Source organism: Acinonyx jubatus, chromosome E3 (assembly GCF_027475565.1).
Source record: "Acinonyx jubatus isolate Ajub_Pintada_27869175 chromosome E3, VMU_Ajub_asm_v1.0, whole genome shotgun sequence".
NCBI lineage: Eukaryota > Metazoa > Chordata > Mammalia > Carnivora > Felidae > Acinonyx > Acinonyx jubatus.
The window spans coordinates 13,585,785-13,612,943 of NC_069398.1; the positions used below are offsets into that span (position 1 = coordinate 13,585,785).

A 27,159-nucleotide genomic window follows, 5' to 3' on the forward strand; every position below is an offset into this window, starting at 1 on the left:
GAGCCTGATGCCCCGGACCCTCGAGAGCCAGATCACTCTGGAGAAGACGCCCAGCTACTTCGTCACCCAGGAGGCCCCCCGACGCATCTTCAACATGTCCCGAGACACCAAGCTGATCGTGGTCGTGCGGAACCCGGTGACCCGCGCCATCTCGGATTACACGCAGACGCTCTCCAAGAAGCCGGACATCCCCACCTTCGAGGGCCTCTCGTTCCGCAACCGCACGCTGGGCCAGGTGGACGTGTCATGGAACGCCATCCGCATTGGCATGTATGTGCTGCATCTGGAGAGCTGGCTGCGGTACTTCCCCCTGGCTCAGATCCACTTCGTCAGCGGCGAGCGCCTCATCACCGACCCGGCCGGCGAGATGGGCCGGGTCCAGGACTTTCTGGGCATCAAGAGGTTCATCACGGACAAGCACTTCTACTTCAACAAGACCAAAGGCTTCCCTTGCTTGAGAAAAACAGAATCGAGCCTCCTGCCTCGGTGCCTGGGCAAATCGAAAGGCAGAACTCATGTACAGATCGACCCTGAAGTGATAGACCAGCTGCGGGAATTTTATAGACCTTATAATATTAAATTTTATGAAACTGTTGGACAGGACTTCAGGTGGGAGTGAGCCACCGACATGCAAGGGCTCCTCCTCGTCTCCTCCGTGGGGTTTGCCCGTCCAGCCTGTGAGCCTCGGCCCCCGGCAGACCCACGCTCCAGCCCCCTCTCCCAGCTCGGGTTCCATCATCCTGGAACTGGGAAGCCCAGCTAAGGCCACGAGACCGGGGGGTCCCTGCCACTCGCTCTCCCCAGTCTGTCTAGGCAAAGCTGACCTGCTTCTGGCATGGCCAGTCCATTCCGAATCATTTCCCTTCCGCCCACGAGAGGCCTTGGGAAACTGCTTTAAGAGCAGATCTTCGGATTATGATAGGTCCTGTAAGTGGTGATGGTTCTGTTGCTGCAGACACAGCAGTCTGCCCCTGTCACTGTCCACCCCGGAGGGGGCTTGCTAATTCCGAGTGGCATGTACCTCCCCTCTGAGCTTCACTCTCCCTAGCCTCCCTGGGGGGTGGGATAGGAGACCATCCTCTTCCTCCTGACCTTAGCCGCTCATCGAGACATTGCAGAGCCCGAAGCACTCCCTGGCCACTCCTAGGAGACAGACCCTCTGATGATGAAATAAACCAGAGATTTCAAAGCCTGTGGTCTCCACTCTGCTTGAAGGGTAACTGTCTTTGAAAAACCACTTTGTGACCCACCCTGCTCCCCATGGACAAAAGCACATTAATTCTGCTGTTACGGGTACTTGCCTCACGCGAGCTTTCATGTTCAGCATGCGAAGGAATCATGCTTGTCCATGTGAAATAAATATGGCTCTCTCGTGTCCTTAATGCTGGGCTCTTCTCTGTAAGCCAGGCCTGGAGCACAGCTCATTCATTCGGCTCCTCCTGTGTAAGACGAGGGGTCAGTGCTGAGGAGGGTCCCAGAGAGGGGCGGGCACGCTCCGGGAGGGCAGCGAGGGATGCACAAACCACGTGGACAAGAAGCAAGGGCGTGAAGGTGGGGAATGGGGAGAGGAGGTTCTTGCTGGCAGAGGCTGCTGCAGAAACATCATGTGGAGACCTGTGTAGACAGTCTCTTTCTGAAACAGAAGTCTGTCAGCTCTCTGCTTAAGCTTTATATCTGAAGTGCCAAACTAGAAGCCCAGGGACTGATGGGATGTCAGATGTTTTTACTTGGCCAGCATGATATTTTGGAACAATCTCCAACATTTGAAACTTGGGAGTGTTCATATAAAAATAGGGATTTCCATTTATTTTTTAACGGGAACTTGGCAACAGTCGGTTGCTGCCTTTGGATGAAGCCTGTGCTCCCCAAGCTTCAATCCCCACGTGGCCCACCTCACTGATGGACATGCTCTGCCTGGCCCCTGTTGGCGTGTGAGTTCCCAACCCTGCCTTGGGTGTGTACTGGGACCTCAGAATAAAGCTCAAATCCTCCAGCATGGGGCCCAAGACAACCCCAACTAGTTTCTGCATCATCCCCTTCTCTTCCCTCTTGCTCTGTTCCAACTCTCAGAACTCCGTGCCTTTTCTTAACTCTCTTCAGTCTTTCTTAACTCTCTTAAGCCTTTGCCTGGAATACTTCCTCTCCCTAACCTCTATCCCTACCCCATGTCTCCAGCTAATGGAAGCTTCCATAAGACTTCACTCAAGTGTCACCTACTTGATATCCATGAAGCCTTCCCCAACCAAGTTATCTGCTCACTCTTCTGTGTTCACTTGGTAGTTTGCACACGTCTCAATTACAGCTTTTATCACACTAGATTAGTGTTATTTGTAGAAATGCCCCACCGTGCACCATGGCTTCTCGAGGGTCAAGGTTGTATCTTGCCAACATATAGCACACAGCAAATGTTTGATGGATGAAAGTGTGAGTGGGTAGATGGATGTTGGAGGCCTGGGGACATGGGCAGGAATGCTCCAGAGAACTATACTTCTGGGACACGATTCCCAGATAGCCGCAGAGTTACTCACAGGTAAGCTGAGAAGGATCGCTGAACCTCCAGAAGCCACTTGGCCTTTGTTCTGTCAGGCCTGGTGCACGTTTCCTGGAAATGAGAGTCTGATTTACAAGGCTGGAGGACACAAAGCCCAAGACCTTAGTTCTGAGTCTTGGCCCATCTTCCTGTCCCAAGCATCTTAAAGGAGATCAAATGATTGAGACCCAGTGGTACCAAGGAGCCAGTCCTGGGAGCTGCCACCACCCAGAAGCTGGGGCCCTGAACCTCCAGTGACCAGAGGAAGGATGGATCGGCTGTATGTGGACATTAATGAACTGCCCTTATACCTTCCCCATCCACGAGTGTTTGGTGTCCCGTGATCCTGCACCACGTGGTGGCCAAAGCTGTATCCAAAGGGAAAGACTTACACTGGGGACACAAAGGAAACACCCAAGAAAGAGTAAGTCTGGCTTTTTTATCCCTATTGGGGGTGGGAGTCTGGTCAAAGCGGACAAAAATTCTGAATTCTGTGGGCCCCAGTGCAGCCTTATTCCTCTCCGTCATAAGCATTCCCAGGCCGCTGGGAGTAAGTATGCTCTAAGTACTAATGAATAGGTCAGAGTCTACTGTAATTAGCATATCAATCATTGTATGCAAATGAAGGAGGCTAAAGTACCTCAAAAATCCCAGTTGAAATGAGTGAAATCTGGTGTACATGCATCTGCTCGGCAAACTCTGATTTTTAATCCAGTGCAAATGTACCCTTTTGCCCGGGGTGCTCCAGGGCAGACTTGCACAAGTTCCAAATTAGTAGTTTAAGTACATGAAGTTTGTTCAGTCTAAGACCAAAAAGCCGCCTCTGGGCGTGTGTGTGTGTGTGTGTGTGTGTGTGCGCGCGCGTGCTTCTAACGGTCCAGGGTATGTGGCAATTCTAGAACACCAGGCTCATTCCATGCGAGTGCTCACGATTTGCCCCGTATCTGCCTCCCACTCAAGCATTAAGGGAGTCTTGCAATCCAAGAAGACCCTCCCAAAAGAGAATAGAGCCTAGGGACACAGAGCTTGCAGAGCAAGGGGTCCTGCTTTGGGAAGACCCCAGGTGTGCCCCGACTGGAGGCTGTCAGCATGGGGAAGCTGGAGGCAGGCTAGCTAACTAGAAGTGGGGCAACCGATGTAATTGGTTTGCAGAGAGATTTGATTTTCTTCTGGTTGGTTCTGAGTTGGAAGCCCAGACAGAAAAGTAGGAGTGCGGGCCGTCGTGGACCAAGTCCTGATCGTTTTGCTACAGAAGTGGCGGCTCAGAGTTCCATTGTCCTATTTGGCCTGGCTTTTGTCTACTCAAACATTCAGTCTCCTGGGAGGAAAGCGGGGCACAGGCAGGACAGGCCTCCTCCATTTGAGTCACAACATCCTTCCTACTCATAGCTTCCTCGTATTATGAATGATGCCCCCTGGGGTTGTGCAAGGGTCGCGGTACCACTTTCTCACAACCCTTTGGATAGAACTCAATCCTCCCTAGGTTGCCTTTCTTTGGTTCTGACCATTTACTATCTGTTACTTGGATCTTACCCTGAACTCCAATACCAGCTTACTCCTCTTAAAGGGCTGATCTTCCAGACATCGCCGTGGGCTCCTTCCCAACATCCCCTTCTCTGTTCTGGGTAGAATTACCCTCCCTCTCCCCTGCCACTCTCTCATTCTGCTGCCTTCCGTTAGGACACGAAGCACTATCTCACATTATATATTAGTTTCCTTGTTTGACGTCTGGCTCCTCCACGGACCTGTAAGCTCCCTGAAAGCGCAGTCCAGGTCCACCTTCTTCAGCATGGTGCCCAGCATACAGTAGGCACTTAACAGTCATTTGAGTAAATGGACTCCTGGGGCTCTGTCCCCTAACCACCAGCCTTTTTGACTACTGCTTAACCCCAAGTGTGGATGCTCTCCCTAAGGCTCTGTCTTCTGCCTGGGATCACTTAGGTCTCTTGGGCTCTTATTGCCGTTACCAGCTCATATGGCATCTTTGTGGGTTCTAGAAAAGTTACTCCCCTTGGCAGATACATGAGAATAGGGTGGGGTGGACGCAGCCTTTCAGGTGCACAGTATGTATAGCAAATGCAGCGCAGACAGGATATCGGCCCCCACTCTCCCCCACCCCCTAATATCCTTGTGTAGGACACAGATGGCACAATCATGCAAGGCGGCCCTGACCACCGTTGCTCCCATTCACCGGGATTCCCTGGCCGAGCATGCTCCTGGAATTAGCACGGAGACATTCAAGACGCTTTCAATTCTGCTGGCTGCCTGCCCTGCCCTGTCTCTGAGGAGCCGCCCAATCTCTCCTGGTGTCCTGGAGCTTTGTGATGGCCACACTTCACATTTGGTCTCTCTGGTATGCGCATGCACGTGTCTCTGTGGACGCATGCTCACGTGTGTGCCTGTCTCTTTCCCAGTAACCTCGTTCACGCTTATTAACACTCAAAACTATTCAACTGAGTGTTTGCCAAAGGAGAGTGAGGAGTAGGGACAGCCAACACTGACTGAATGCTTTTGGTGTGGCAGCTGTTGTGCCCGCCATATCTTTTCAACTCTGTGAAGCAAGTACTGTTTCCACGTGTAGTGAATGCGGGATGTTGAGTACAGTGGTTAAGAGCACGGGCTGCCTGGGGCACCTGGCTGGCTCATTCAGGAAGAGTGTGTGACGCTTGATCTTGGGGTCGTGGGTTCGAGCCCCATCTTGGGTGTTGAGCTTACTTAAATAAATAACAAACAAACAAACTTAAAAAGAGAGAGAGAGAGAGAGAGCCTGAGTTCTAGGTCTAGCTCACTGCTCTCTTACTCTGGGACCTCACGCAAGCTATTTTCTGCTCCCTGTGCTCTGTTTCTCCCTGTAGAAAACGGGGGTGCCACATCCCTGATTGCTGCTATCCGGAAGCTGCCCTGAAGCAGATCGCACGAGCGAGGCCCAAGAGAGCAAGGCAAATACAGTAACTGAAGCCGGTGCAGGAACTGAATGGAATCAGCGAAGACTCCATAAAGGACATGAGCTCCTTTGAGCTCCTTCCTGCTCCTTCCTGCTTATGGCAAATCTCATGGCCTCTTGGATAAAGTTCAACTTTCTCATTAGATACCACAGGTCTGATCATGTTACGTCCCCCAGGAACAAGAATGGCACAATGTGGACCATTCCTCAAATTTGGGGTGAAGAACCTACTAGATGAAGTACAAACAAGTGAATCGTCAGTGGGATTTCGTTCACTCCACCTAATTTCCTGAACACTCTAGGCGGACCAGCCAGGCACAGAAGATACACGGTTGTGTTGAGCTTCCTATCTGCCCCCTCCTGGAGTGCTCAGACTCATGAGGCAGAAAGACACATAAGCAAAAAATCACTACCTAGGGTAATAATCTGACACTGCATGACGAGGGAGAAAGAGCAGGGACTTTCCCGGGGAAGTGACAAGGGAGCCAAGCCTTAAAGGGTGAGGAAGAATTCGTCTTTTGGAGAAGAGTGTTCTAGGCCAGTCTGAAATGCCCCCAGTGCATGGTTTTTCTAGGTGGGGACAAGTGGGGCCAAGGAATAAGAGCACCGGGCTAAATTCTGGTCACTGGATTGGACCCATCCCGACCACACCCTGGTTCCAAAGCTACTCTGTTTTTCCACCAATTCAGAGTGGATCTCACACCTGCCTGCTTGATACTAAGGGCAGAAATGCAGACCCAGGCCTTTCCCAGATAAGGGAAACCACCAGTCAGCTCCCAGAGCCCAGCACTGGAAATCTGAAGAACCAAACCAGATGGATAAATAGGTGCCCCAGTGGGGCTCCTCACGTCTTGACAATGAACTTGGCTCTTGCTTGATACACTTGGCTTTCTGATAAATAAGGAGGACATGTTGCTTTTATCAGGAAGGAAGGAAGAGAGGAAGGAAGGGAGGGAACATTTGTACCTCAGCTGCCAAAACAACTTAGAACTTTATTTCTTTTTCCTAATGTGAAATGGAAATATCAATGTATCATTTACAAATTATTTCTGACTTCCTTATACTGATAACCGATGCTTCAACAAATTAGGGATTTATTCTCTCAGAAAGGTCATTGAAAGAAATCTTGGGGCGCCTGGGAGGTTCAGTCAGTTAAGCCCCTGACTTCGGGTCAGGTCATGATCTCACGGTTTGTGAGTTCGACCCCTGTGTTGGGCTCTGTGCTGACAGCTCAGAGCCCGGAGCCTGTTTCAGATTCTGTGTCTCCCTCTCTCTCTGCCCCTCCCCCACTTGTGCTCTGTCTCCCTCTGTCTCAAAAATAAACATTTTAAAAAATTAAAATAAAAAAAGAAAGAAATCTGGAGCTGGACAGGCAGGCACAGCAGCTCCATTTTGTTATCAAGGACTTAGGCTCCTCCTCTCTGCCACATCATCCTTAGTCCATGGTTTTTATCTTCCATGGCCCAATATGGATGCTGGTGCACCAGCTACCACATCTGTGTTCCAGTTAAAAGGAAAAAGAAAACACTCCTCCTAACCAAGTCAACTCTGAGGAGATTGCCCAGAAATCCTACCAGTAATTTATATCTCATTGATCACCTCTAGCTGAAAGGGAAGCCTGAAAACGTAGCCTCCTGGACAACCCAGGATTTCGATGCTAAAGGAGAAGGAGAGTGGGTACTGGGAGGCAAATAACAGTCTCTGTTACAGTGAAACTCCAACTGTTTGAAAAAACTGTCTCTTAGAGTCCCAACATTTTCCAACCATCTTCAAAACCTCCTAAAACCATCTGCTAGTATCTCTCACATCTGAGACCTCCATGTTTGTCTTCCTGTCACCTCCACTTGACTTCTCAAGGCAAACGCCCCCAGCACCACCTTCTCCCTGCCCTCATCCCCAGCTAGTAAACTGGCTGTCGGAGGGAAGAGAGGGAGGGGACAGCCGATCCGCCTCATTTGCTATTTCCCTGGTGTGAATGCACTCGCCCTGGGCAACTTCAAGCTATGGACGTGATGCCTCCTCTCTCCAAAGGCTGCACAGTCAGCACTAACGAGTCAGTACTAGCCGGCCCTGCCACACGAGCGGATCATCTCTCGTCTCCCTGCCTCTCTAGCCAGGAAACACCTGAGAGAATAAGTCAGAGGCCCTGGAGTCTGTTATCCAGACACAGTGCCCAGTATCTGGACTGACCCTGAGCTCCGGGCACCAGGCCGAGCATATTTCTCACACCTCTGTGACGGGTCAGATTACATTTCATGTGATGATGCAAAGGAGTCACGTCATTACAGGCATTTAATTCACCTAAATTCAATTATATTATCTCGGGGGGGGGGGGGATTTAAACAGCGTGAGCAGTTTTGTCTGCCATTTTGCTCCATGAGCATATATTACGGTGACCCCACCCAGGCACCAAGGACCTTCTATCCCCTCCAGCCCTACTTCCCCATCACAATGTAAGCATTCGGCTTCACTGATCACAATTCTCATGTCGATGATTACTTATATTTTTTATACTCCATGGCCCCGACATGCAAGCCAACTACTTCTTCAGACACCCGCTGCGTAAATGAACAGAAATCCACGGCAGCAATAGGAGGGGAAAGTGGCAATGTTGGATTGAGGGTTTTTCTCAAGGTGATTTTGCCTTTGCCACGTGACCTGTTGACTTCAGAACCCGGTGTCTGAGGAAGAGGCCTTTGCCCCCACCCCTTGGCATCCGCATCCCCCGTGCACAGGCACTCAGACTGCTGAAGAAGGGACCAGAACATGAACGAAAACTGGCAAGAGAAAAGCAGGGGAGGACAGAAAGGCTTCCGGCAGCTTCTTTATTCCTAGGACATCCTTCCTCCTGCTCCTGCATGCTGCCGGGGGCACATGGTTTGCACCCCTTCCTCACTCAGTGGAGTTTTGGGTGGAAATGCATGCCATGGGCATGCGTGTGGCCGACATTTATTTTATCCCCGTGTGCCTCGAAGGACTGGAGAGGAGTCTGTGTGACTGACGTGTGCCTAGCGGATCCCCGTCTGACTGGGACATGACTGACTACACACGGCTAATTGGATCATGGCTGACTGACACCTGCTTTGTGGGCACAGCTCGCCTGGCGCTCGTCTGCGGGTATCGGTCTGACTGACGTGCGCTCAACATCGCGGCAAGGCTGGCATCTCGCCACCTGCTGATGGGCCTTCAGTCCTGCCCTCAGGCTTCCAGGGAGGGCTCTCCAGGCCTGGAGCAAAGGACGCGTTTACAGCGTGGCTGTGGCTGCTCTTCAGCCCGGAGCTGGCCCTCCTTCCAGGCCGGGCATCTGTAGCAAAGCCCCCTGCGTCCAGATAAACCCAGCCCTCCCGGGGTTCAGCTCGGGGCCCCTCAGAGGGTTTCAGAGGCACCTCGTGCCACCTTCAGGGCCCTGAACCCTCTCTCCAGAGGCTCCAGCTGTTCGGGCCCTTGGGCAGGGGCAGAGCAAGGGGACTCGGGGTAACATGGAGACACAAAGGTCAAATGGCAGAGGGAAAGGATCCAGGAAACAAAGGTGTTCAAGCAGGGCTTCAGTCTTTCTCCTGCCTCTGAATAATGATTGCATGAATTGTAAACTGATTTAAGGGGACAAAGTCCCTTTCACACACTTAACAGCCATTTTCTCTTTGTAAAAACTAAGATTTTTATTCCCGCTTTGTAGCGGGATGAAATTGAGGCCCAGAGAATTTTTTTTAAAGCAACTTGTCTAAGGTCACATAGCCAGGGCTCAAATCTGTAACTTCGAGCTCCAGATTCCTTTCTTTTATGAGGAAGAGACTTTCTACTGTCACACTAAAATTTAAGTTGTGTTTTTGGAAAGCACTTGACATCAACAAAGGTCATCAGGTCTGGGAATGAGGAACAGCTATGTGTTGTCTTTTAGCTAGCATGCTTTTATTATTTTTTTAGGTTTATTTATTTTGAGAGAGAGAGAGTGCACGTGAGTGGGGAGGGGCAGAGAGAGAGGGAGAGAGGAAGAGAGAGAATCCCAAGCAGGCTCCATACCGTCAGTGCAGAGGCCGAGGCAGGGCTCGATCTCATGAACCATGAGATCATGACCTGAGCCGAAATCAAGAGTAGGATGCTCAACTGACTTAGCCACCCAGGCACCCCTTAGCTAGCATGTTTTAAGGCCAGTATATTAATACTTGAGAAATGGAGAAATAGTAAGAAATTTGACATAAATCCTTGTGTCTTGTGTGTCACAAAAAAAGCAAGAGAGGGGTGAGGATTTGACCTAAGCCTGCCCTTGGAAACTAAACCGACATCCTGAGAGCAGAGTAGCAGCAAGAACCAACATAAAATTCCATATTAACAGTCAACTCAGCAAGAGGAAGATAGCATCACACCCAGAAATGTGTGTGATACATGACGTACTTACATATATGATATCACATCCAAGTATATGATCAAGGTTCTGTGTTGAGTTCAAATATAGCTCTGAATTTCTTAGGAGTTAAGGCAAAGAGGAAAATTGACAGGTAACGTGCTTCATGTGATCTAATGATATGACCTCAAAGCAGAGAGAATCAGTTTCCCGAGGGAGATCTTTACCTAAGAGCTGCTGGTCAACATAATGGATCCTCGTTAATTACTTCTACAGGAAGTCCTGGGATAATCCACATATTAATCTTTCTCATATAAAATAATAAACAGAAATAGCAAGAATACAGAATAATGAGTCTAGCATGGAGATTCTATGGGAGATCAAGGGGATATTGTGCAGGACAGCCAATAATGACTGGTCCAAATCGACAGAGGGATAAAGTCTGGGGAATTCTGAGGGAATAATTACCACCTTATCCTTCCTGGAACATTGGTCATAAGCTTTTGGCGTTAGCTGTGGGCAAAGGATTCACCACTCAGGTCACTAGCGGGCATAGAAAAGATAACTATTCTAACAACTTCACGTGCAAGAACTTCTACTAAAGAAACGGCGGAAACAGTGAACAACGTTTATAATTGGTAACGAAAACAACTAAAAGCTTGATTATTCTAGAAGGAGGATTGCTGGTGAAACAACTGGCGGAGCTGAGTCTGTCTCCCCAAATGGTCCTCAGTTAATTAAAATTCAACAAATGCCCCATTAAATCTCTGAAATGTCATCATGGCCCCAGCCTTAAGCTTCTTGTGGCTAGAAACCTCCAAGGTCTTTGCCTTGAAGCGGATGTGCTTGCACATCAGGTGACCCCGCGGTGGATGTGCCCGCACGTGGGGTGACCCCGCGGCAGACGCGCTTGCACATAAGGAACACAATCCACCATTTCTCAAACATACATTTGTAAAGTGTCTTGTCAGCTTGAGTTTATGAAGTTGGACCGTGTGAAACTGCTGTTTTGCCCTGCAAAAATGGCAATTTCATTCCGTTCGACCTAATATAAGCTTCTTAGGAATTTAGAGGACGTCGCTACTTGTAATGTCTCATTTATTTTAGTTACTCAGAAGTGTTTAAAATGGCATCATCTGGGAAAATATATGGATTTCAAGACTGCTTTCCCCCCTTCTCATATCATGAAATGACATTATTCAAATTCTCACTAATCTTTGGCATCAGGGCCTTCCTTGTTTTGAGTTAACCTAACAGCGCTCTGCCCTATTTGTCTGTCGAGTCCCACTGTTTGAACCCGTGTGTGGTGACACCAGGGGAATTGTCTCCCTGTCCCTTACACCCACTCCCAGGACGTTAGGACGGTTGACTTTTCAGGTCATTGGTAGGGAAGTGGGGGTGTCATGATTCCATCAACATAACCACCTAACATCTCACTTTGTAAGATAACCTTCCAATGGCTTGAATACATTCAACACTTGCCTTGGGCTCATATCACAAAGAATGATGACTACATCTGTGTTACCTGCCTTCTCTCAGACCAGGTCCATCCAGCCACCTATATAAACATCTCAAATTAGCACTGAATTCGCCTCAGGATGTACAAACAATATGTCATGGTTCAAAATTAAGTAATTTAAAGGATGTCCTTTACTGAGAAGACTTAATAAGGACTCAAATCTAAGATAACTTCATCTTTTCTGAGGGAATTTTTTAGTGGGGGGAGCTTTCATCCCCCCCAAGTAACCATATTTGGAGACTATTTCCAGTTTTGAGTACAAGCATACAGCAATTAACTTTCCTGGAAAATTCGGCAGTAAAATGGCCCCCAGGTAACTGAGTGAATGAACCTTTTGAGTAAGTAATTTAATGTTTCCTATTAGGATGCCAAGATTTTTTTTTTTTTTTTTTTTTTTTTTTTTTTTTTTGCCAAATGTTGGTTTTCCTTTTTTGGCGTAAGTCACATTTAGCTAATTCTACCTGGCATCATTTAGCCAACCAGTTTGACTGTTTCATGTTGTCTCCTGGTATTTGTGAATATAACCTTGACATCCAATGGATAAAAGGATACTGGTCTCCCTGTTTGCCAGGAGAGTAGGACGTGTTTCTAGTTCACTTAGAAACTGTGTCAAATTGTCGAAGGACAGTCTCCTTTTATACCACTAAAAAAAAAACCCAGAATTTGCTATCCTACCCACCCTTCTGAGTCTCACAGTGAATTTAGAAAAAGGAGAGGGAGAAACAGGGAGAATTAAAAGCCTTGGATCGATACTATTAAGATCATATGACTTGACCCATAAATGATTTATAGACATGAAATCAAAGCCAATAATATATCAAGGGCCTTAGTTTATTCATTCTAAATGTTCTTTATTGAGTGAAACAGAATCAGACCATGGCCACTGGTCAAACAAATGAACCAGAGCTGCCTGTCCCTCATGGAGAACATGAGAACGAGTGGCCCTGCAGTTTGTAAAGATGAAATGTGACATTGAGATTTCAAGGAATATTAATTGGACCTGTGTTTCCCAAACTTTAGGCATATCCTTTTTATTTACCTACAATTATTTTAAAAGGAAACCTTATGTTTCTGTCATAGATGGAAAATCAGTCCCACTAACCAGAATTAATTAAAATACAAAAGCACAACTGTCACTATGAGGGGATGTCTTTGTCCCCATTCCTCTGGTTTCGAAGAGATGGGATTTTCATGAAACATTTCTAGGTTCTTTTTTTTTTTAATTGAAACATTCCTAGATTCTTGCCAACCCTTTCTTCTCTTACCAAAGGTGGCAAGAATGTACCTGGTGGGTGGGCATAATCATTGGTCCAAATTTCCTGAATGGTGGAGCTCATTTATTTTTAAAATCCTAGCTTTTGTCTCTTTCTCCTTCCCAACACACCCGCACTGGAATAAGGCAGTAATCTTCCACAAGTGGCTCTGTTCCTCACTCTTCTCCTCAAGGGTGCTTCCCAAGGTGCCCGCTAGGGGGTGATGTGGGAGGGTATGAATGAGGCTAAGGAATCAGGTATCAGTCTGGCCTTTATCATAATAAGGATGCCATTGTAATCTCCCATCCACCTTGGGCTTCTTTTTTTCCTCAGGTGATTCAGAATTCAGATGGAAATAATAGAGTTGGGTCCCCAAAACTTACATCACTCAAATTCCAACAAATATTAACATTTTAAAGAAATTATCAATATACGACCTAAAATCCTCTCATACACCAAGACATTCGTCCTACTTTGGGATACACCAAAAATGGGCAATGCTTTGGGAAGTTACAGAAATTTATCCTTTTTTTTCTAGCTTGAACATACTTTGAGTTTCCCCTGATGGGTTCGATGCAAAGAATTAATGATAATAATTTGTGAGAACTGGGGCACTCAAAACTGTGAGCAATATCTAAAGCATTCTAGTGGCCAAATATTTTCTCCAGGAGGGGTACCTGGGTGGCTCAGTTGGTTAAGCATCCGACTTCGGCTCAGATCATGATCTCATGGTTTGTGAGTTTCAGCCCCAAGTTGGGCTCTGCGCTGACAGCATGCGGCCTGCTTTGGATTCTCTGTCTCCCTCTCTCTCTGCCCCTCCCCTGCTCATTCTTTCCCTCTCTCTCTTTCTCAAAAATAAATAAACATTAAAAAATTTAAAAAATGTATTTTCTCCAGGAGCAGGGTGATATTCAAAAGATTTAAAAACCAGTACAACATTGGGTGGGACCAATGAGAACAGATTCCAGCCTTTTACAACTAGCATGGCCTCCTCCTTTGGGGCAATGCAAAGTCCTCTGAGACCTTCCTACCCAGAGTGCCTCCTGCAGACCAGCATCAGCAGCCTTTTGGGAGCTTGGCAGAAATGCAGACTCTCAGGCCCCATTCCAGATCTGCAGGATTAGAATCTGCATTTTAACAGGATCCCCAGGTGACTCATGTGCACGTTAACATGTGGCAAGCACGGTGTATTTCTCATTTCTAAAAAGCTGCCTGGGGGTGGGGGTGGGGGTGAGGGGTGGAGATAGGAAAATGGGGAGTTGCTATTCAAGGAGTCTACAATTTCAGTTATGCAAGATGAATAAGTTCTAGAGATTCGCTGTAGAACATAGTGCCTATGGTTAAGGACATCATATTGTGTACTCAAAATGTTGCTAAGAGGGTTTCCTGGGTGGCTCAGTCGGTTGAGTCCCTGATTCCTGATTTTGGCTCAGGTCATGATCCCCAGGTCATGGGATCGAGCCCCGCGCTAAGTGTAAAGCCTGCTTGAAATACTCTCTCCCTCCCTCTGCCCCTCTCCCCTGCTCTCTCTAAAATAATAATAATAATAATAATAATAATAATAATAATAATAATACAAGAGTGTTTTTAAAATGTTGCTAAGAGGGTAGACCTCTGTTAACTAGTGTGTTTTTTTAAATCACAAAGGGACACAAGGAAACTTTGGGAGGTGTTAGCTGTGTCTATTATCTTGATTGCGGTGATGCTGTCACAGGCATATGCACACAATCCAAACTCATGAAACTATGCATTAAACATGCACAGGGATTTTTTGCATATGATTACGCTTTGATAAAGCTGTTATAAAAAGATAGTACTAAAGGAGAAAATCCCCCTTCAAAAAATAATTAAAAAGCTGCCAAGGGATACTAGTCTGTGGATCCCACCTTCTACCTCTGGGAGGTCTGGAAGGCAGGGAGTGTATGTCACTAGATTCTGGAATTGGGAGAAACTCCCAGGCACCAGGCTGTGCGTGCACCCCCAGCTTCCCTCCTGAGGGCTGCGACAATAGCAATGGTGCCCCGAAATCTGATTCGGGTCCCAGGACAGCCAGGTTACGTACCTGGCCTCCCAGTGACAGGGTTAGCTTCCTGTTTCACTGTCAAGATGAGTTATTTTCAGAAGGGCTTTACGGGGTCCCTGAATTCACTTTCTCTGAGTTGTGAAGCCTTTGATTACAAAAAGGAATAGATGCTCTTAAAAAAAAAAAAATCTACAACCAATAGGGCAAATGCAAACATTGGTTAAATTTCTGTGGTGGGTACCTGGATGTCTGTTATGTTATTTCCTGTATGTTTGAAACTTTGAAATTAAAAGACAAAAAAAAAAAAAACATTAAGTAAAAGCAATAGATACCCGACTCAGACCAGAAGAACTGCAAAGAAAAGGATAAAAATCACCCATAATTCCACTAGCCAGATATACCTTCGGGTATTTATCCATTCAGTCCCTCTTCTTGTTATAAAGGAAATTTTGATTTTGCCTTTTTATTGTAATTATTTAAGCACGTGCTTTTAATTCCTCTTCTTCAGAAATCCCAGTTGAAGTGGTCACAGCAAAATAAAAAAAAAAGGGTGGGTGGGGTGGGGAGACTTTCATCAGCACTGACAGACAGGCAAGCTTACCAGGCAACAAGCCTAATGCAGAATTTCCACAAAGAGCCCCCAGCTCAGAGTGACAGGGACAGGGCAAGACTCAGGACATGAGACGTGGGCCCAGGGAGCTGCCGGCCCTGGCAAGTCCCCCGGAAAGCATGCCAAGCCACGCGGAGGCATTTCCGCAGCGAGCTGCTAATGAGGGCACTTAGAGGGGAGGGCAGTGCCCTACTAACTTGTGCTGCCAAAATAAACTCTGAAAGGAAGCTGCTTTGCCCGCCAGGAAACTTCTCTCCTGCAATGCTGACTCCCCCGGAAGCTCACTTCCTACTCATTGCAGGCAACCAAAACCCCAATCCAGCAAAAAAACCCAAAAAACCAAAAAACCTACAAAAATACAAGCTTCCCCATCTCCCCCTGAGATAAAAAGACTGAACAAGGACCAACAGGCTCTTTTCTATTTTTTAAAACCCAGGAATGGACAGGAAGCGCTCCCTCTGAAGCCCAAGGAGAGAAAAATTACAGGGGCAGGGGCAGCAGGGATGGGGGTGGGGGTGCCACTAATACCAGAAGATTCAAGAATTTAAATCAAGGCCGTGTCAGACCTAAGCCAGGAAAAATGAGGAAGATTTATGTAATTATTCCTATTCATTTCTTTTCTTGACATGTGACAAGACACTACGTTTTATAAAAAGACAGTAATTAAGAAAGACTGTTTTTAACCAAAAGAAAGTAAGGGTTAGGTTCCAAGGACAGGCTTTGGATTGAAACAACCTGGGTTCAAACTCTGGCTCTGCCATTTGGCAGCTATGTGATCTTGACCACTCTCCGTTTCAGTTTCTTCATCTGTTAAAAGGGCTGGTAATGATAGTCCCTATCTCTTATACTTCTCAAGATTGATGTGATGATACACATCCAATGTTTGGCAAGGCAGTCAATAGTGTTACATATTCTTCTTGCTGGTTTTTTACATCTTACCCAATTTTAAAATCCAATGGACAGCTTCTGCTTCCTAGAGACTGAAATTAGCCTACATATGTTTACCTCTCCCCAAATACGACTGAAATAATAAAAAGCAAAAGTCTTAGCAGCGCCGGGAAAGAGAGAAAGCTACTACCGATACTCAGAAACTCTGGGGAGTTCCTGGAAGATGTAAAATGGATGCATACAGACTGACAGAAATTTCCAACAGGGCTGATCACTCCAGCTCTGCTGAAGGTGGGAAGAATCCTTGGCCACTGGCTCCTCCCGTCCTCCCCCTTCCAGGGAAGGAGAGCTGCCCAGAGAGGAGAAATGAAAAAAGCAGAGTTGCTCACTCAGGGCTTGAAAACAGAGTGGAATATGCTCTTAATTTTTTTTTAATGTTCACTCATTTTTGAGAGACAGAGAGAGGGCATGAGTGGGGGAGGAGCAAAGAGAGAGGGAGATAAGGAATCTGAAGCAGGCTCCAGGCTCCAAGCTGTCAGCACTGAGTCCCACGCGGGGCTTGAGCCCAGAAACCGCGAGATCATGACCTGAGCCAAAGTCTGACACGTAACCTGCTGAGCCACCCAAGCGCCCCAAGAATGGACTATGCTCTTAAAGAAGTTTTGAAAGTGTTTCCTTGGATCCATGGCTTATGTTGATTCTTTCAGAGACAGAACGGTTGGCAGGAGTTACACAATGTGTGTGTGTGTGTGTGTGTGTGTGTGTGTGTGTGTGGCACACGCATGTGCACGTGAGTGAGTGGTGGTGTACGTGCATGTGCTTGTATTCCAGGGCTTCAGGCACAGCCACGTAGGCTCCTTTTTGTGGCAGGTGACCAGATAGAAATGTGAGAAGCAGAGAGAAAGAAGCCCTCCCTCCGCCAGATACAAAGGCAGCTGTATGTTGTGGCAGAACAAGTAGTTCCAAATTTCCAGGCAGCTGTCTTGGTTCCTCCAGGTCCATACATCTTGCGTAGAGCCAGAGGACTCAAAGAGACATTGTTGCTTGTTAGTAATTTCCATAATCTTCAGTATCAGCTACTAAGCCAGCAGCCTACTCCACATAGGCAATAATAATTTATAGTTGCAGTTAATGGGCTGTTTTATAGGAACCCACAATTATAATTGGATGTCAAGTGTTGTGAATCTCAGCGGATGGAAAGCGACAACTACTGGGGCCTGGTGTTTAATTTTTTAATGTGATTATTAAATTTCCCATCTCCTTGCTCCTCTATCTTCTCTCAATGTGGCTTCCAGCTGTGGTCCCATCTTTGTCAGTGCTGTCTTCTCCTGCCCAGAATCTTGAAATTTACTTCTGTCAGCCTGTATTTGGTCCTTTGGCTTTTTACTGAGCAGAGGCAGACAGCTACCCACAGGCCTGGACCCCACAGAAATAGGGCACCTAAAAACTGTTCTACTTGGGGCCCCCACCCTCCAAAAAAGAAACCCACCCAAGAAAGTGTCCCAGGTCCCCAGGTCTGCTCAGCTCTCAGGTTGCTAGCCCCAGCCCAGTCAGAAGATGACCACCTGACTCCTTCAACCCAGTGGTCACAGGCTCTTGGAAAGGACGACTTTGGCATTTTACAGTTAGAATCTGTCCTTAGAGTTCTCCTGTTCTGGATTCTGGGACATGGATTAACAAGGGACTCACTAATAGCAAGGGTCAGGGAGGTGGTACAATTGTTTGAAGAAGTAACAAACAGGCTGAGGAATCATGCAGAGCATGCTTTTACATTTCCACCCCTGGGTGAGGGAGAAAGGATGGCCTTCTTCTAATGAGGACGAGGAGGGGAGCCTGGGTGGCTCAGTCGGTTGAGCGTCCAACTTCAGCTCAGGTCATGATCTCACACTCCGTGAGTTCAAGCCCCGTGTTGGGCTCTGTGCTGACAGCTCAGAGCCTGGAGCCCGTTTCAGATTCTGTGTCTCCCTCTCTCTCTGCCCCTCCCCTGCTCATGCTCTGTCTCTCTCTGTCTCAAAAATAAATAACATTAAAAAAAAAAACCTAATGAGAATGAGGAAGACTTCCCAGGAGATGAGATGTTAGGGGCTGTTTGAGCAAGAGAAGGAAAAAAACAATCAAACCTTGGTTAAGATCCCAGCTTAACCAAGACCCCAGTGTCCAAAGTCAAGTACAGAACATAACGGGGCACAAAACTTAGGTCCCAGCCCCGCCAAAATCAAAGGCAGGCAAGGATCCAACAATTCCCAGGCCAATTCAGACACAAGCCAAAACCTAATCTAAGTATAACCCTAAAGCCTTCTTCATAACCCATTTGAGAACCCTGCCAAATCCAGAACCCAACAGAATAGTAGCCCTGCATTCAATCTTGCCTTAAATCCATAACCAGGGTCCAAATCCCAAGCCCATGTCAGGATAAGGAATTAGGTGGGCAGGCAAAGGCATCGGGTTATTGGAAACCATCCATTAGTCATTCCCTGAATCCACAAGCCTCTGACCCAGCATTTCTCTACTGGGAAGGAACCACACTCTGAATAGACTTGACTCATGGCATCCAAAACATCTTATTTCCCATGGACTTTCAGTTCTGAGGGCAGAGACTATCTTCCCTCCACCCAGGAAACCCCAGGCTGAGCACAGGGCTGAGCATAATAAATACCTGCTCCATGACGAGGTGGCAAATACAGAATTGATGAAGAAGAAGGCGATCTTTGGGGTTCATCAGACTTGCATGAGAATCTCTACTCTGCCGTTTTCTAGCCATGTGACCTTGAGCATGCCTCCTCCCCCACCCTCAGCTGTCAAATGGCGTCCGTGGGGGTGGCTGTGAGGACAGATGGAACTGTGAACCCAAACTACCTGGTGCAGAACATTGGTTTCCTTTTTCTTTCTCCAAGGGCAGTGTCTCCAAGGATGGCATTGAATTAAGTCTATTTTCTCCTAAGCATCTCTGAGCGCAGAATCCTCACGGGGTCTCAGATTCCTAGAGTCCTCGTGACCCGCCGAATCTACGTCACCATCCTGCTGTCCCATATTCTACTGGGCATCTTTCCAGGATGGAGTCTCCCTAGCTTTCTGTGTTTGTTACCTATTGCCACAATAGAACTGTGTAACAAACAATCACCAAATGTTGCTCATGAGTCCCTGGGTTGGCTGAGCTGTTCTGCTACTCCGGTCCATCATTGGCTGATCTTATTATGCATGTGCAGTCGGCCGGGGTCCTCAGCTCTACTCCATGGGGTTCCCCATCCTCCAGCAGGCCAGCCTGGGCTACTTCACGTGGTAGTGGCAGGGATCCAAGAGATGAATGGAAGCCTACAAAAGCCCCTGGGGCCGGGACTGAGAGCTGACACACCATCACTTCTACAGTGAGTAACCAGGCCAGCCTGGTCTGCAGGGCGAAGGGCCTCTTGATAGGATGAAGTTCAGAGTCACCTTGCAAGGCAAAATGATTCAAAGAAGGGAAGGGCTGTGGCCATTTTTTGCTAATCAATTCATCATATCTTCTTTGCCCCTCTTCGGTCTCTTGAAGGTTAAGGTGCATAAGAGGCTAGAGGGAATGATGTACTTGCACTAGAGTCAGAAACATTTGGGTTCTAACCCCAGGTCTGGCACATGTATTACTTAGGCTTTCTGAACCTCAGTTTCCACATCGATACAATAATGTCAGTAGCCAGAGCTTCTGACCCCTTGGTGAATTCCCATTACTCTGCTGGGGCATGCCCAACCCTCTGGTAATAAGGACAGGAAGAAAAATCTAAGCAGCAGATTGCCAAAATTGCTATCTGGTGGTGGTCCTTCCCCGCCTGCAGAGGCAAGGACTGACTTTATAGGGTCCACTCAGATCCCAGATCAGCTGTGACCCCAGTGACCAGAGCCACGTGTCACCATGAAGATGATCTTTCATGCTTTCCCAGGAAAACACTTCAAGCCGATGGTAGAAAAGGAAGTCCATGTGGATAAGCAACTGTATGATTTATTATTCCTTCCTTTATCTTTTTCTTTAACCAAAGTCTGTGGGAGAAACCCACATGCCATACCCAGTTCTCTCCAGGTAACTTTTGTATATAGCACAAATGTTTCCCTTCCTGCCTTCAAATGTGGTCTGTCTTCCCCCAAGGTAGCACTCACTGGGCCACACGCGGCTCTTTCTCTAATTACGGTTCATGTCATTTGCATTTTCTCATTATAACGTTATTATCCTAAAGCTAGAGTCCTATTACCTGGGGCAACCGGAGGTGGTGCCTGTGTGAATTCAGTGTTTACTGGGACCAAATTCTACTTGGTTAAAATTCCACTCTTGGGGTCAAGAGTTCCACAGTTCCTCCTGCCTTCTCAGTTCCTTACTTTTCTTTCTCCAGACAACTATGTACTTGACCTCTATGATTTCTCCCAAATGTACCACGTGATTCATTTTACTTCTACTCACCAGCCACAATCTCTTGTCTCCTCCTGTAAGCAGATTCCCCTCTGATCAATACTGCCTACTCATGACCTACCTCGTGGGGCTGCAGTGAGGTTAGATGGAGAATGTATTTAAGTTCTCAGTACTGTGGACCAACCTCCTTAGTCACTGGAGTCCCTACATTAGCTGTACGTCCCCACCCTACGTTCTCTTTTCCCAACAAAAAGCTTCCTGCTGCTCAGATTCTTCACTATTCCCACCACTGCCCCCACCCCAACCGAGGATATGCCCCTCAACTCTGCCAGGGTCTACACCAGCAGCTACACCCAGGTCAAGGAACTATTACTGTCTCAGCTGGAAAAGAAGCTTCTGGGCCAAGTCCAGGGGGACAGAGAGAAAAGGCCACACCCTGCGTTTTCTCTGTTGACTCCTGATCCATGCAGAGGCCAATACCATGGGGACTGGGTGGTCCTGGGGAGGTACCTGTGGGTCTCCCTTAGGAACTAAGATGAGGAAACCAGCAGCTGGCAGGAAACAAATATGATATCAGTGCTGTGCTGGAATAGCTATAAATAGGGAAAGCCAATGGAGTGGAAAGGAAAGCATTTAACAGTTTAAGTGTTCTTTGCAACAGCAGGCTCACACCTCATTCTTTCAGACATTATTTACACAAAGAAGGTGTGATGGTGCGTATGGCACCATTAGGCTTGGATTACTTCCTTAACTGTGAATACAGAAGCCCAGGGGAAGCGGTGGCTCTAGAAGTCCTCAAGGACACCCCGGAAACCAAGCACAGACTCAGCCACCCCCTTAGACAACCAGAAACGTGGTCATCATGCCCGTCGATCATTTCCTCTCTCACTTAGCGCTCAGCCCACAAATGCTAACTATCGAGTGGATATGAATCCCTGTCTCAAAAGTCAGGCGTACACGAATGGTCACATCTCTCTCTTTTCAACAGCCAGCCTAGTTCCCCATTCCGAAGCTCACAGTGCTGGCGGAAACCTCCACCGCATCTTCTCAGGGCTTCCCTCGGCTCAGCCCAGGCTATGGTGTCATGGCTCCGGGGTTTTATGCAGTGCCAAGGCAAGGGGTCATCAGTTACCCCCGAGAGTTCCATCATTCCATCTGTGTGGTACCTTTAGCTCTGGGCTGCTTCCACCCCCAGAGTGGGACATGGGACAGGTGGCAGGTCCTTACGGCCTATGTCCATGGACACATCACATACCCATTTCTCCCTGGGCTTGCTCTGCCTTCCTGCTGCTCTGGGGCCCCACTGGCTCCCCTAGCCCAGCCCGGAGGATATCTTTGTTGTTGTTTTCAGTCTCTCTCTCCTTTCTGAGTCTTCCAAGAGTCTTCCACTCTACCTCCTCCCACAAACCTATCCTCAATATGTTTAGGCTTTCAGCAACAACAGCAGAAAAATCTCGGGGAATACTTCTCCCTTCAGCCCTGACACGTTCCTCCCCCAAAGCAACCAAACACCAAGCCTGCCACCTGCCTGCACAGCATAAAGGAAAAGGGAGAAAACACAAATTACTATCTCGCAGTATTTTCTGAACACTAGCATTGAAGAAACTCTTGACTACGTGTTATATCCACCCAGTCTGTCCTTTCAGGAGTATGCAGTACACTCAGGGTGTGAGTGGTGTTTTAGCCAAGCCTTGAAGATAACTGACTTGTCCACCAGCTTCTTGCTGGATCTGATGTTCATGCTGGAGTATGTAAGGTGGTCTAGGTAGGAGGCAGGTGGAAGAATCTCTGGAAGCTGAGGATAGAGCTGGGTAGTATCCCTTGTGGGCTGACCCTATCCTGCAGTTCCCCACATCACTCTCTGTTGGATTTCAAAGACCCCTCTGATAAATAAAATCACTGTCCCGCGTGTAACCGAAACACAGATCCGTAACACAAACAACAACCTGAAGCCACAGCCAATCTCGGAGTCCATTCAGTCCCTCGAAAAAGTCAGTGGTTGCCTGCTGTGTGCTAGAGGCTGAGGGAGCTCCAAATATCTGTTCATTTTCGCGTGCCTTTCACTGATACTTCTTGAATGTTCCCTCTGTACCGGATGCTGTTCTGGGCTCTAGCGATACAATGTGAAGGCAAGATAGCCCAGGCATCATGTGGAAATAACATTTTACGGGAGGAGGCAGAAAATAAATAATGAAGCAAATAAGTTGATGACAGAAAGAAAATAAAGTGACGTGGGGGTGGAGATTGCTGGGGTCTCTACTGTTATATAAGCTGCTCAGAGAAGGTTCCCCCGATGAGGTGAGCTTGAGCAGAGATAAGGATGACAAGGTGATGGGAAAGAACAGCATTGCGTGTGGAGGAAGAAGCAAGCGGCATTGTGCTCGGCTGTGTGTGAATGACTGGAAACAAGCCAGTGTGGCTGAGCCTAAGTTGTGAAAACAGCAGGGTAGGAGATGAAGTCAATGAGACATGAAAAATCCCAGCCTGTAAAGCCTCTACACATAGCAGAAATTCTGACTGTATTCTAAGCACCATGGGAAACCACTGGAGAGTTTCAGTCAGGAGAGCACAGGATTCGTATCAAAACGACCACTCAGCCTCAAGTGTGCCGAATGGACTGTCGGGGGACAGATGAACACATGGCCAAGCCAGTTCGGGGACTGTATGACAGGCAGGAAATGATGGCAGCCTAGACCAGGGTGGAGGCTGGGGGAGAGGGAAAGAAGTGGATACATGCAGGGTGTATTTTGGAGATATGGATGGCAGGGCACACTGAAATGCAGGAAGTTGGGGATAAGAGGCAGAAAGGAAGGAACAAAGCACGTTTAAGGCCTTGTTCCTATCCTAGAGAAGTTCACAGCAGACCACAAAAGACTTTCGTAAAATACATTATTGCCATCAAATGCCAAGGACCAATTTCTTATTACCTGGCCTTGGAACTTTCTAAAAAAATGAACACTCATGCTCCTTAGCTGCTGTTCAGTATGCTGTAGATGCTGTAATCCTGGTTAGATTACTAACCAGGTGGTCTCCTGGGATTGGAAAGTTTCCCACCAACTGGGATCCCACTGGGTTTAAGCATAACTAGTCTTGGGGATGGAAGTAATGATGCCTGGATTTTTCCTCCAGCATCCTGTGACACCACCCTCTGCTCAAACACCTCTCAGTGATGGGTAGCTCACTACTTCGAAGACAGTCCATTCTGGCTATAGATCGTTTTGACTACTAGCTTGATTTCCTTAATGAAATGTTTCTTTGAACCAAAGATGAGTCCCTAGAGCTCTTGCTTGAACTTATTTTCCTTTCATGTAAAAGGAGTTCAAAGATCAGAAAAAGGAGGTCTTCATAAGAACCAGAGATTATTCCTTGTACAGTGTCTTTCATTCTCTCTGTTTTGCTTCATTTACTAGATGCTCCTTGTAGAAGGGACTCCTTTACGAGGAAGATGCAAATGAGCCCCTACACTTGGGTCACAACAGGGTGTATTTTTCAGTATCGGCCAGCTACTCTAACAATCCCAACATCCCAGTAGCTTAACAATAAAACTTTGTATCTTGCTAACGTCATAGTCTGTGGCAAAGTAAATTCTTGGTCCCCCCTCTGGCATAAAGATGGAGTCTTTTCCCCCTCCCCTTCAAGCTGGGTTAGCACCTGACTTGGTCAATGGAATTTGGCAGAAGTGATCCCATGGCAGTTCTAGGTCTAGCCTTTAAGAGAGTGAACACCCTTTGACTGCACACTTGGGTGGAAGCCAACCCCCACGTAAGTCAGATTACCCTGAAACTTTCATGCTGTGAGGAAACCCAAACTAGCCAGAAGGAGAGGTCACATGAAAAGAGAGAGAGAGGGACAGAGAGACAAGAGAGAGAGGTGCCAGCCAGCATTTAGTTCTTTCAGCCATCCCAGCCCAGGCACCTGTGCATGAAGAAGCCATCTGGAACATTCCAGTCCCCTACCTTACATCCCCTCTCTCCCTCACCTTAGTTCAAGCTTTCAGTAACTCCCCACCCAACACTATCCCTCTTGGCCAGAACCTAAATGAGATGACCCCAGCTTCTGGGAGGAAGAATCCAGACAACAGAGGCCTCACCGGAACAGCTTGGGCCTCTTTTGTTTTCTAAGGATGACACCTCCAGGTGTGTGTGTGTGTGTGTGTGTGTGTGTGTGTGTGGTATTACATGTGTACTCACCTGTCACCTAGTTCTCCAGGCAGGAAGCCCTAACAGGAACTATTTTTCTTGTTTATTTATTTGTTTGAGAGAGAGAGAGAGAGAGAGACAGAGAGAGACAGAGAGAGAAAGGGAGAGAGTGAGCATGAGTAGGGGAGGGACAGAGAGAGACAGAGGGGGAGAGAGAATCCCAAGCAGGCCCTTTATGTCAGTGCAGGCCTGACATGGGTCTTGAACCCATGAACTGTGAGATTATGACCTGAGCTGAAATCAAGAGTCAGATGCTTAACCGACTGAGCCACCCAGGTGCCCCTGGAACTATTTTTGATTTGGATTACCAGACCTCAGAGTCAGGATGTCTAGAGGTCAGAGGTGACACTAATCAAGGGCCAACAAGACCCCAGGAAAACATTATACACAAACTCATTGTTTTTTTTTTCTTCAAAATACCACTCAATTTTATTTATTTTCATTTAGCCTCACTCAAAATTTCTTCTCATAGACATTTTGGTTGTTTTTCAATCAAATTCTTTTATTTGCCAAGAATAATGCACTTCCCAACTGATCTGTTGCTTATGTCAACAGCTCTTGCCATTTAGTTACTGAGTTCTCCTGGGTGCCTTACAGTAATTGGCTACAGAGTGCATGTTTAAGCCCAAACTCTGGGGTGCCTGGGTGGCTCAGGAAGTTAAGTGTCTGACTCTTTTTTTTTTTTTAACGTTTTATATATTTTTGAGACAGGGAGAGACAGAGCATGAACAGGGGAGGGTCAGAGAGAGGGAGACACAGAATCTGAAACAGGCTCCAGGCTCTGAGCCGTCAGCACAGAGCCCGATGCAGGGCTCGAACTCACAGACCGCGAGATCATGACCTGAGCTGAAGTTGGTTGCTTAACCGACTGAGCCACCCAGGCGCCCCAAGTGTCTGACTCTTGATTTTGGCTCAGGTCATGACTGAGACCTGCATTGGACTCTGCATTGACAGCACAGAGCCTGATTGGGATTCTCTCTCTCTCTTAAAATAAACAAACTTAAAAGAAATACCCAAACTCCAAGAGCCAAATTGCCTAGGTCTAAATTCAAGATCTACCACTTACTAGCTGTGGGACCTTGGGCAAGTCACTTGACCTCTCTGGTTCTCAGATTCTTCATCTGCAAACGTGAATAAGAGAACCCACTTCATAGAGTTACTTGTGAGGATTGAATCAGTTCATGTATGTTAAGTAACTGTTGTAGTGACTGGTACAAGTGTTAGCTGCTATTGATATGAGCCTGACCAGCAGGGGTAAGAGTGCTGCTGAGTTCTGATCTGTCGACGGGGCTTAGAATCTGAGTAGTCCCAATATCAGTGAGTAATGGCGCTTGCCCTAGAATGGGTTCTGCAGAAGCAGCCCTAGAAACAAGCATTCAGGTGAAAACCATTTATTAGATGTGCTCCCAAGAAAAGCCTGCACGTGGGGGCGGGGTCAGGAGAATGGGACTGAAAGGGAAGTGGGTAAGGCGTGGGCATGACCTTATCAAGCAGAGTAGTTTCTACTTACACAGCAGAACCTACTCCTAACTAAACAGTGACGCATGCTTACACCCTCGGGGCTGCAGTCCCTGGTATCTTAATATTAGTGCTAGCTTTTTACCGAGCACGTGTCATGTTCTAGGTACTGTGCCAAGTACTTTACATATATTATCTCATCTAATTTTCAAAACCTGATGAGCTATTACATCATCGTGATAGGTCCTAACAGGCAAATGATACACCAGAGTTTCCATTTAAGTAAATATCTGACGATGCTCATTAGATTCTGCAGATGGAGTCCTCAGGTACATTATCTTCCTCTAAATAATGTCTGAGAAGATATGCATGTTTATGCATAAACACCCTGGCTGACACAAACTTTTCTAGTGCGGTGAAAGCTGGAACATGCTTATGGGTAACAAGTGTAGGTTTATTCATTCTTACGTGAGGCTAGAAGGGTATAACTGTGATATAGCTTGAAGCCCTTGGTCTGGCAAGGCCCCAGGTCCGTGAGGGACCCTTGGTTTCATCCAGAGCCCAGCCCTGATTAGGCAGCTCTCAGAGCAAAGGCTGAGGCTCTGAGGCCTGCAGCTATCGATTAATCATGTCTGCAGGGCCCAGTGGTAGTGTCTTATTCCCTTCAGCCGCTGTAACAAAAATACCGTAAACCGGGGCGGGGGAGGGGAACGCTTATAAACAACAGAAATTGATTCCTCACAGTTCTGAAGGCTGGCTGGAAAGATTCAGATCAAGGCACCGGCAGATTTGATGCCTGGTGGGAGCCCTCTTTCTGGTTCACCAACAGCTCACTTCTTGCTGTGTCTTCACAGGCTGGAAGGAGAGAGGGAGCTCTCTGGGGCCTCTTTTATGAAGGCTCCTCCCTCATGACCTAATCCCCTCCCAAAGGCCCACCTCCTAAAGCCATCGCTTTGGGCACTAGGCTTCAACATATGAATCTGGGGGGAGGGCAGGGAGAGACACAGGCATTCAGACC

General features: G+C 47.4%; 1 protein-coding gene and 1 long non-coding RNA gene across 2 annotated transcripts in view; one reads left to right on the top strand and one right to left on the bottom strand.

Moving 5' to 3' along the window:
- The window catches only part of HS3ST2 (heparan sulfate-glucosamine 3-sulfotransferase 2), a 92,461-nt gene extending 91,064 nt beyond the window's left edge, over positions 1-1,397 (top strand). The window contains exon 2 of the mRNA XM_027043040.2: positions 1-1,397. Coding sequence (XP_026898841.1) covers positions 1-619 — 619 coding nt within the window. The 3' untranslated portion in view covers positions 620-1,397.
- LOC128313593 (uncharacterized) lies at positions 1,305-27,159 on the bottom strand. Its single transcript, XR_008294507.1, has 3 exons — positions 26,884-27,159; positions 2,529-2,602; positions 1,305-1,439 (listed from the first exon to the last, which is right to left on the bottom strand). It is a non-coding gene; the product is annotated as an uncharacterized LOC128313593 (long non-coding RNA).